Raw genomic sequence first — 12092 nt, 5'->3', positions numbered from 1 at the left:
TTACAAACAATGCCTGATAATCCACCCCTCCAAAAGCAAACAGAGCTTTATTTATTGCATTTTGAAAAACAACTTATTTTGATCCTTACATCTTATGCACACCGAATGGTTAAGAACATGTAACAGAAACAGGATGTAAACATTTCCTTAATGATAGCATAGTTTAGAACAAGCAAAGCAAACAACAAAACACAAGCATTTACCTCCTCCCAGTGGGATTTGGCATTTGCTTTATAGCTGCAGGAATTAGCCATTCATTTAGACAAGGCCTAGTCCCTAAAGGCTCACAGAGCTGTGTTCAATTAAATCGGTTCTGGTGTTGTTGTAAGTAAATGTTACTACACAGGAGGCCTGTTTGTTGCATCATGCAATCGAAGGAAACACTTATTTAATGGTGCACAGAAAAAATACTCAAGCAGTGTCCTTCGAAATCATCTGAGTAACAGAGACATACCTTTTGCTTCATTTGAGACTCATTCGTTCAAACTGTCAGTTTGCTAAGCTTGGTTGAAAACCACTGAAATCTATGGACGTTTTGCTACTTCAGAAAATAAAAAAGGAAAAATAAAAAGAACCCGTCCTATTGTGCACCACTGAACGGTATGGAAGTTGCTCAAATGTAGCTCTTTGAAAGACATCAGTTCTCTCTTAAGATGTTTTTGCTTCCAATAGCTATGGATAAAAGTGTCAGTCAGGGGTGGATACGCAAGTAACTTGCTGCTTTTGATACTTTCTGTGAAAAGTCTGAAAGGGGAAAGCAGATGTGTGCATATACAGCTTGCACCTCTCAATGTGAAAGAAAAAGACATTTTAAAAGGCACAACTGAATGTTCATCTGTGTTCAAAGACGGCCACATAAAATAATTATACCTTCTATCAAGTGGGCCAGAAAGAAATACTTCCCACACTTCCCAGTTCTTTTGAAATATGAAATAGTTTCATTGAAGCAAATACCACTCTTTCCACTTAATCAACTAGTGTATATAACTTGCTTGCATTAACATCCAAGAGAGAGAGAGACTCTTTTTTATATATAAAGATACTGAAGCATTGTATGGCAATACAAATACCAAATACCTGAAAATATTATCTTGCTCTACTTCTTAATATTTATTAGCTTCCAACACTGTGTAAGCACTGATTTGCCGTCTTAACACAGGATTGCAGCCAGCTAAGTTTTGCTGAAACTGATAGACCTAAGTGAGGCTGCATTCACGCAACAGTTTATACTCCACCACCCCCCCTTATGTCTCCCTAACTGTTAATATCTGCTTCACATAGGGCTGCCTTCAAAAACCATTTCAAAACCTCCAGTTGGCAGAGAGTGCAGTTGCTCAACTGTTGACAAGTTAAAAGGCGAATAGATCATTTAAAGCAATTCTGTAATAACTAAACAGGCTGCCTGTATACGTCTGAGACCAACTCAAAGTGCTGGTTTAAATCTACAAAGCAGTTTACAGCTAATGACCACAATATATTCTGGAAAGTCTCAAGCCAGGTCCCCAGAACTTTATTTGAGAACATTCTCTGGATCCCTTGCTAGAGGGAGGCTTGGAGGGGGATGACAAGGGATGGGATCCTTTTCAGGTGTGGCTCCCCATCTGTGGAACACACTCTCCACTAAGGTCTGCTTTGTACTTTCACTGATGTATTTATAGTGCCAGGTAAATATATATATTTCCCCCAGGCTTTTGATGGATAGCAATGTTTTCACTGATAGTGTGTTTCTAGAGCTTCTATACCACTCCTTTTGGGGGGTTGGGGAGTGCCTGACTGAGCTCCAAGAAATGACTGGATTAGCACAATAAAAAAATGGGAAGACCCACATCAGAACCTCAGTCTGCTAAAGCAGAACCCTGAGTGACGTCAGCAAAGTCAATTGCTTTCCCTGTGCTCTAGATCCCCAGAGTGTTTACAAAGATGATTACACCAAATATTGCAGTGAACTCAGAGGCTACAATAATGAGAGGCCTGAAAATGTGAAGAATATAAGTTCATCCCTTTCTCAGCCTCTTGGCAGTCTAAGCATGCCAACCTTTTATTATTATTATTATTACACCTGAAAGAAAGGTATTTCCCCTGAACAGTTTAATGTGTCTATTTATAGTAACTTTCCAGGATGTTCCTCATTGCTGGAACAGACATGGAATGCTCACCGTCTATAAGCAAAGAGGTTGTTTCAATATATTCATGCTTTATTAAGAATCCGAACTGAGTGAGGTCTAATAGCCTGCATTCCTTGCTATAAAAAGCCATGTACCTGCAGGTGGAATTAACGGAAGTTAAACCACACTTAATGCAGATTGAACCTGCATCTTCTAAACAAGATAATTTTACAGGCAACCAGCATGCACTCTTCATCAGTTTAAAATAACATGGTTATAAGCAGAAGCTCCAAGCACCAATGGTAGTACGGGTCAGGTTTCAAACCACTTCTTATTGTTTGAGTTTAAAGCAGTAGCAGCCAACGTGGTGTTCCCCCAAATTGTTGCTGGATTCCACATCACCCAACATCCCTGATGGTTGGCCATGTCAGCTAGAGCTGATGGGAGCACAAGAACTGGAGGGCACCATGACATTGGCTACCCTTGGTATAGAACTGCCATCACTTCTTGCTGGATTAAAGGCCTGCTGGATTAAACGGAATGTCCATCCAGCGCAGCATCCTGCTTTCCATAGTGGCCAGACACAACCTTCAGGAATCCCACAAGCAGGAGAAGAAGGCCCTGGCCTTCTTCCAGCAACTGGTCGCAGCAGGCTACCATTTTAGCTGTGCATAAGCCAAAGAGTTCTATACCCACACATCCTCCATCCAAACCAACTAGAGGCATTGTCACCATTCAAGGACATATTCTAGCCAAGCAAAAGCACTCAAGGAGAGTGTCTGGAGCAGGGCCAAAGAGAAGTGTTTTCCTGGAGTGGAGGTGTGGCCTGGGGAGTGTCCCAAGGGCTGGATGGGGGTACCCGGAGGTCACATTCTACTCCCAGGCCTGAGTTCATGCATCCATGAATGCACAGTTTATTACAGAGACTCATCAGATTAGATACCCAAATGAAACATAAAGCTGGTTTAAACAGTTAAAAACAGATACATATAAATATACTTATTTCTCTCTCTCAAGAAGCCAGCATAGAATTTCAACTTATCTGCATTGAAGTCAGAATTAATTAACCCTCTTAGTAACATAAGAGACAACTTCCCTTAACCAACTTTTTAGGAGATCTTCCTAGAAGAGTTCTTGACACCGGGAGAACCAACCTTTCTATACATGCATTCTGCACATTATGGTGAAGAAGAACATGATCAACAGATTATATTGCTCCAGCCCTACACAAATACAACCATTCATTAACCATGGCCTTCTTAAATCATCCACTCAACCGTGCAGAAAGCAGCACATTAAAATGAGCAAGGATAAGTTCTCTCCTGTTCTCAGAGACAGTTAGTGTATATGAGAGTGAAGCTGAGCGGATTCCATAATTTATAGGGTTATTAAGGAGTAATGGGGACAGGACTTGTTAGCTGCAGTTCTCACATACTGTAGATCTAAATCATTAATCTTTGAACAACAAGGAGTTTAACTCGTAATTGTCCAAAATTTTAACCTGTAATTGCCCAAACGAACTGCCTCCTTCTCCATCTCTGTCATCAATTGACTAACTATCTGAGGGCAATAAGGAGACATAACTGGCAGGAGCTGCAGAAAAATGCAAACTTAGCCACTGTTTCAGGGCATCAGCCCAAGCTTTATATTCAAGTGATTGAATACACACTTCCTAATGAATTCCCTACAATAGGTGGCAAGCCCAGTATCTTCCTAAGGAAAGCAGACTGAACTATTTAGTTAGTTCACATCAACAGATCACATTCAACCACTGTTTGCCACCCAGCACTCCCTTTGGCATTGTGGCCCACAATTTAATTGCCCTCACTATTTCAATTTACCCTTTTCTGCAGGCCCTCCTGTCCTGAAGCCACACACAAAACAGTGTGAGTGTGGGTGTGTTGATTTATTTCTTTCGCCTCCTATGCTGCTTTTCTCCATTTCTCGAAACTCCCTAGCTCTGACATCCTGCTCTCTGTAAAATCTTTGTTTGGTACATTGTAGCAGGCTGCTGTGCTACAGCTGTGGCCCACATTTCAGGAACCTCATGTGCACATCTAGCTGAAGAGACAATTTGCTTTTTTATTCACCCCACTTCCAGCCCATATGCTGCATAAAGCAGCAACATAGAGATCTTCTCAGAATTCATTTGAGTTGACAAACATGATTGCAGACATACTAAAAGCTTTCAGAAGAGTAATGTGGAATTTGTTCATGTGAAAGGTTCTATAACAGGAACAAGATGCAGTTGTCCCTTCCTTCCTTCCTTCCTTCCTTCCTTCCTTCCTTCCTTCCTTTCTTTCTTTCTTTCTTTCTTTCTTTCTTTCTTTCTTTCTCCCTCTCTCTCTCACTCACACACATACCACTCATACTCTAAAACTCTCCCTCTTTCTTTTTCCCCTCCTCAGCCCCAGGTTAAGAATATAGAAGTGAGATGGTTGTGGGCTCCTTCTCTGAAAGGACTGCCTACTCCTTAGGTTTTGGAAATGTGACTGAAATTTAACATCATGAAATTGCAGCTAATTATTGATATTTTAACAACACCTACACAAATTCATAAACCAAACAGTTTGCAAGGCTCCTCGGGAACTTAGAGGAAAATAGGTCAGCTAGACCCATAAACATTCAGGTTTCTTTTATTTCATACAGTCCCAGATCACATGAACCAGTGTGTATGCTTTTAATGCTCCCCACCTATTTTGTAACGACCACAAATTCCCTTCCTCTCCCAAGCTTACTGCAGGAGGATAATGTGGAGGTAAATATGCAAAGTTTGGAACTCCGATTATTCTTTGCTGTTCTTTTTCTAAACATAATTATATAAGCAATTGCAGCACAATGTGTTTGGCAAGAAGATTACTCTGGCAAACCTCAGCTGCAGAACGTTCCTAAATTAAACAAACGGAGGTGAAGCAAAAACTTCAATTACACTTCTCTTGCTATTTGTTCTTAAACTGATATTAAAATATTACACTTTCTTTGCTGACTTCTAGATTCCAACTGTTCGCTTAAATAGACAAGCCTTAAAAAAACTATTTTATCAACACCACATTGTGAAAACATGCACACATTAAAGCAAGGATTGGGAACCACGCCCTTCCAGATGTTGCTGGACTTCAGTTTCCCCAAAGAGCATGGCCAATGGACAGGGACAAGCAGAGTTGTTGTCCAACACCTGGAGAGACACAGCTTCCCCGCTCCTGAATTGAGAGGTATAGACCATTTCTTCTAACAGGTGAGCAGGCATATTCCATTCTAGTAAAAGAAGCTTGCATTCTACAAATAAGTATGCATTTTTGGCAACTACTGGAATTCTCCACTGTCCACAATGGGGATTGCTAAAGCTGTGATAGAGAAAACCCAACAGGTTTGCTTGCTTTCCCACACTTTAAAACTTGTGTTCTTTCCCCCACTCCTTCCTACATGTCCACCTGAGGATGTTTCAAGCTTGCCAAAGAGCAGAGGAACTCCAGTACACCAATGTTTCTTATGATTACTCAGTGCTAAGGTGTTAGATGCTGTTAAGAAGCAGACCTCCATGTCCTGATTTTCAAGGCAAAGCGACAAAAAAATTAATTGTTTACTAGTAGAGGGTTTTTTTGTAATGATAGTATGTACTGAATTTCAGCTTCCAGAATGTTTTGGGAGTACTTTAATTTTAATGTCATCTCAGTAAGAAAGTCAGACCTAAGCATCTTTTATATTGCAGTGTTTATTTCCGTAGAGAGAAGTAAATGAATTGTAACTTTCCATGAGGGTTCACACACTCACAAAAATCAAGCAGTATATACTTCATGTTATCACAGGTGTATTGTATCCCAATTTAACATGTGGATTGGTTAATCCAATTGGACTTCTCTGCACTGACTGATAAATAGGTCACAAGAAAATGTTATAGATGAGAAAATACAGATTAACAAGATGTGAAACTTGGGTTATTCAAATACACAGAAAAATTATGTTCTGTTTGTATGTTTGTGTGCCGCTTCCTTCTTTGTCAACAAGGGACAAATATTGATCCTGTACATCAGCAGGAGGTTAAACAAAGAGAGACTGACCTGGTTGTGTTGTTGAACTCATTGTTGTTGATGGAGAGATGAACATTTGACACGAAGAGCTCAAATCACAGCAACTGTAGTTTGGTTTTCTATAAGCTCACCCAAGTTGATGCAACTCTGTGATTTCAACCTATTAATGGGAAAAAAAAACCATGTAAAACATATTATCCATACTTGTGAAAGCTATCTTTAATCATCCTGGGATCTTTGGATAAAGGGCAGTATATGAATAGAATAATAATAATAATCTTGTGGAATGAGACAATAGAGCCCTGATCCACCAACCCCATTGAACAAATTACAAGAGGTCCACATTGACTTCAGAGCTGGACAAGCTGCCATGCTAATTGTAACACCATCCAAGAGATGTGAAAAAACTATGATAGTGAAACTGAGGGGTGGAATTTGGAAAGCTCCGCATCTCTCTGATGTTAGTGGTTGGGTTGAGGAGACTTATAAAGAACCTGTCCATATTTAATTCTTCTCTCACCTGGATGCATGGAATATATAAAAGCTGGTAACTTGCAAAAGCACAAGCCCTTGGGGCAATCTGAAGGGTGAAGAAGAAGAAGAGTTTGGATTTAATATCCCGCTTTATCACTACCCTAAGGAGTCTCAAAGCGGCTAACATTCTCATTTCCCTTCCTCCCCCACAACAAACACTCTGTGAGGTGAGTGAGGCTGAGAGACTTCAAAGAAGTGTGACCAGCCCAAGGTCACCCAGCAGCTGCATGTGGAGGAGCGGGGACGCGAACCCAGTTCACCAGATTACGAGTCTACCGCTCTTAACCACTACACCACACTGGTGCAAGCGAAAGGGCTCTCATCCAGTGCCGGATTTATGTATAAGCTAAACAAGCTAATGCTTACGGCCCCACTCTCTTGGGGGCCCCAAAAAAATTTAAAGGAAAAACAACTGGATGTACATTTCCAAAATATAAGATAAAAAAACAAATAAAACAAAACCTACATATAGCAAGAGTGTTTTGTGTTGTGTAGGCTCCTGTGATGTAAATAATGGGCCCCACCTGCTTGCCTGCTTCCTAAAATATCACTGGTTTGCTCATTTCTATAAAAATGCATATTTTGTTATGTGCAAATGGCTTTAGATACCTATTAGGTCCATAAATTACCATATAGCATATATTCAACACAAAAAACAGTGGCAGACTGCTGTTGACAAGGACAGCTGGACATATAAAGGACCCCATTGGCTTCAGTAGCTTAGGGCCTTATCAAACCTAAATCCGGCCCTGCTCTCATCCAAGGGTAAGCAATCAGAACACAAGATGGAGAGGACATTAACGGAGTGTCAGTTCAGGCATGATGAGGATGGAGATGAAGGAGGTGAAGGACCAAACACCTCTAGAACCGTAGTGCTGCCCGAGTTATGGAACACCCTGAGGCATGGATGGCCAGTCTACCCCCTTGTCATTGTTTCCACATCGTCTTCCACCAACAAGGAAGACTGAGAGCCACCATTCATGCCAGTCTGGTAAGTGGGGCTGATTTTTTAAAGAGTTTTTTAAGGGTTTCCAGAGGTTTTTTAGGGGTGTTTTTTTTAGGTAGCCCTGACTCTGGGGTTGTGGCGCTCATCTCACTGGCCAAAGAAGCCAATGTTTGTCCGCAGAGAGTTTTTCCGTGTCATGTGGTTGGCCTTGACTAAGCCACTTCTGGTGAAACCAGAGCAGCACACAGAAACGCCATTTACCTTCCTGCCGGAGTGGTACCTATTTATCTACTTGCACTTTGACGTGCTTTGGAACTGCTAGGTGGGCAGGAGCTGGGACCAAGCAATGGGAGCTCACCCCGTCGCAGGGATTTGAACCGCCGACCTGGCTTTTTCCCCAGTATATGTGATTTAACATATATGGCAGTATCCGGGAACATAACCCCCACATAAATAGGGAGTCACCTGTATATACACATACTAAATTAATAATAATAATAATAATAATAATAATGTATCAAAAATTAGGCCTAGAAAACTAAAAGCAACTTGGTAACTACTAGGATAAAATAAAATGTGAACTCTTCCAATACGAGGCAAGTTAAATGCTAGCAAAGCACATGATGACAATGGTCTGCTTGAATGTCCCTAAACACATCTCCCATTTTGAAAATTCTGGCCCTTACAGAATATATTATAGAGGTTATCTCTGCTTAGTATAATTCCAACGCATCCAAGAATTCAGCTGCAAGCTTTGCAGAGTACTTGCAAAAGAGTCTTTATGCTGTTACTAATACATTTTGTGAAATTACAACTAGAAATATGCCCAAAGAGAGATGATATACTCGCAATTATTCATTTCATACTGTGTGGAACTTTCTTTTTTTTAATAAATCAAAGATTGAGGCATATCAAATTGCACTGAAATTGAACAAGAATAATATTTTCATGGGTATTTTGAAGACTTCATTCTGCCACATTTAGCAGATTTTATACATGCATCCGAATTGATCTCTCTGTTGTAACATCTTTACTTTTTGAAAGCTTCTTAGACTTGGCATATCTTAGAAAGCAGAATATTGAAACAAAAATTTGTTTAGTGGTTGTCACATCAAAATCAATCAAGAATGCACTACTTTATTGCTGAAACTTATTTACTAAAAATGTACTAGACTCTTAGACGTAAAACTAGAGCCTTCATACAGACAGTGACATATGGCGGGGAGATAAATTTCTAAAAACAAAGTATAATTCCTCCTCCTCCATTTGTTCACAATGAAAATTAAACCCCAGGGGGGAAAAGTGAATGCTTTCTGAACATAATTATATGCTAACAGTTGTTGTTGTTGTTGTTGTTTCATATTGTCATGCTTTCAAGAAAACCTTCTCTTTTTATACATTATGGTTTAAACATGACATAGAATTCAATCCAAACCATGTCTACCCAGAAATAAGCCTGACTGAATTCAATGCGGCTTACTCCCTAGTAAATGGCATTAGGATTACAGCCTTAATTAACTGGCTTGAAAAGAAGCAAAACATTTCCAATGATATTTTCTTCATATGTCTAGCAAACTTGCTTTAAGTTGCTGAGTGACTGAAACATTGCAAAAAGAATGCATGCCTCCTCTCTCCTGCAACTCCCTACTTCCCAAGTTTTCAAAACAAACCCTTACTTTTAGAAAGAGGAGGTGGTCGATCAGCAGTGGGTCAGGCATCCTAGATACAGGAGAAGAAGCCTCACATGCTTCTTATGGTCTTCTACAATGGGCAGGGTTTCTTGGCATGCCAATCAATGTGAAAAATTATCTCTGAAGGTAGGAAGTTTTTAAAACCACTGATGCACAGATGGAAAAGAGTCATGTCTGCTGGCCTTCCAGTTGACCCCAACACTCCCATTCGAATGTGTTTCACTTATAAGGTGTACACATGCTCTCTCTGCAGAGTTAGGCATCCTGAAAAGGCAGAATACCAAACCATGTAGAGAGAGCCTATGCACCTACAAGTTGTATTGGCACAGGAACATGGAGCATAGGAAGCTGCCTTATATTGACTCAGTCCATTGGACCACTGAGGTCCGTATTGTCTACACTGTCAGTGGCTCTCTAGGATTTCAGGCAGGGTCTCTCCCAGCCCTACCGGGGATTGAACCTGGGATCTTCCGCAAGCAAAGCAGATGTTGCACCACTGAGCCATGACCCTGCCCTTGATCTCTGATACACTTCCTCAGCTCAGACTCCCACTAATTTGCAAAGCTGGTTATGGCCTTCTCCTCACTCAGGATGCAAACTCATATCTGGACTGTCCCATCTCAAACTGCACATCCGGTGGATCACATAATTGGATTCCCCTCCATATGAAACAATATGAAACAAAATCCTTCCACATAAAGAACTGCCATATCATGGGAAGAAGCCTAGCAAGCCAGTTTTCTCACATCCCACCACAGTATGCACCTATAGAAAACCATTGTCCATTCTGGTCTACAAGTTCTGCTGGATGCTCAGGTAGCAGCCTGGTTTGCATGCCATGTTAACCTAAACCATAGCTTAGGGCTTGTCCACACTTCTATTTGTCCTGTGCTTTCTAGGCATGGGTACAAGTGGTTTTGCATTTGCCTTGCAACCTTCCCTTAGAAAGCATGTTCTTAACTGCTGAATTGGAACAAACAGCAATCCACAAAAAACCCAATGCCCATATGATCCGATTCAATGGTAAACCACAGATTTTCAAGGGGGGAAGCAGTGGGGCAAGCAGATGAGCCCTTTGGGGCAACACACACACTCCTGCTGATAAGATCAGTGTCACTTAGCTCTTCTCCAGGATTTCTGCTGCTGTGGTGAGCTAAACCACGCCCAGCTTAGCATGTCATCTGAAACCAGGCTCATGGTTTATCTCCCCACAGACTAACCATGAGCTTTAGCTAAGGTTTGTTCTTGGTTTATGGCTCAGAGCTTTGAACAACCAAGGAAAAGCAAGGCAACCACAATCACCTCCCCAAGAGGGAGGCATGGTAATGGCCTGCATGTAATTGCAGTCTTTTATCCTCAAATATCTACATCTTGTCTACGTTGAGTAGACTGTTTTGTTTGGAGGGGATGTTCAGTGAATTGGGCCTCCACCTATTGCCTCACATGATACAGCCAAAACAGACCTATCTCAATTTATATCTAATTTCTGTTATTGTTTAGATTACTATTAGGAGGCAGGCATGATGCTGGCACTGGGGGAGGAAGAAAGGGAAACAAAACCATGCTTCAGTCTGATGAACAGCCTTCATTGTGCAGCCAAAGATAATGATGATCTCCAGAGTGTGACTTACAATGCAGTCTGATAAACTGGCAAATTAGCTTCCAAATAGAGGGGGACAAAATGAAATCCATAGTTATCCATGAAGATGAGACACACACAAAAAAAATCTGATGAAGTGGATTCCAGTCTATAAAAGCTTATGCTATAATAATTTGTTATTCAAAGGTGCTGTAAGACTCTCTGTTATTTGCTGCAACAGACTTAACATGCCTACCCCTCTGGAAATAAGTAAATGGATAGAAATAATGGAAAGCATGTGAATGAATTTAAGACACAGGAGATCATGTTAAGTGACAAATGAAATGGGCCACCATTGTTTCAGAAGCTATCTGAGAAGTTAAAGAAATAAAGTCATCACAATAGTCACAAGTAAAAATTATGTATTCATATCATGATGTTTTCTTCTTCTTCGTAGTAAAGACTCAAGTGATTTCCACAAACCTTAAATTAGTATCAAAATAATGAATTATAAAATTATAACAATGGAATCAACAGCAGCACAACTGTTACAGATGCTCAAGAGCTGCATACATATATAGAGCCTGGTAGGTATTTTAATGTTAGAAACATACTGTGCCATTAACATGCATATAGCTATGTTACATGAATGCTTGTTAGAACAGCTCTGCAGGTGCACCAATTCAGTATTGTAAAAAATAATAATCTAAAAATAAGTTCATAACATATGCACAAGGATAATAAGAAATAAAAATAAAGTAAAGAAAGTATATAATAAATATGGGGGGGGGACTAAGAAGATAGATGGATGGATAGATGAAATAAAACCCATCTATCTATAAACTTGACTTTGTGAGTTATTTTTGGCCCTTGGTTGATATATCATGTTGATTAACAATGCAATTTCCAATGTTTTTCTTATCCATTCAATTAACGATGGAGGATTTTATTTTTCCATATTAGCCAATACATAGTCTTGTACCAATTAAGAGGCTAACAACAAGTTGAATATCAACTTCTCTTATTTCTGTTTACCTAGAAGAGTTGTTTTTAGATTTCTGAATAAAATACTCATCAATATGGATACTCTCCAGCATATATGCCTTTATTTTCCTAACTCTAGTTCAGAGGTTGGCAATCCAGCAGGCAACAATCTAATTTTATACAGCTTCTTGTGTTCCCTCCCACCAACACACCCTGAGAGTGTGC

General features: G+C 40.2%; 1 protein-coding gene across 1 annotated transcript in view; it reads right to left on the bottom strand.

Annotated features, from left to right (window-relative positions):
* HDAC9 (histone deacetylase 9) overlaps positions 1-12092 on the bottom strand; it is a 428850-nt gene that overhangs the window by 390638 nt on the left and 26120 nt on the right. Inside the window, exon 3 of the mRNA XM_083467863.1 lies at positions 6164-6293. Within this exon, the coding sequence (XP_083323989.1) occupies positions 6164-6209 (46 nt within the window). The 5' untranslated portion in view covers positions 6210-6293. The remainder of the gene's footprint in view (positions 1-6163; positions 6294-12092) is intronic.

This window comes from Podarcis liolepis (assembly GCF_965112155.1).
Source record: "Podarcis liolepis genome assembly, chromosome: 12".
NCBI classification, from domain to species: domain Eukaryota; kingdom Metazoa; phylum Chordata; class Lepidosauria; order Squamata; family Lacertidae; genus Podarcis; species Podarcis liolepis.
The sequence above is the reverse complement of the archived record's forward strand: the minus strand, read 5'-3'. Positions and strand labels throughout refer to the sequence as shown.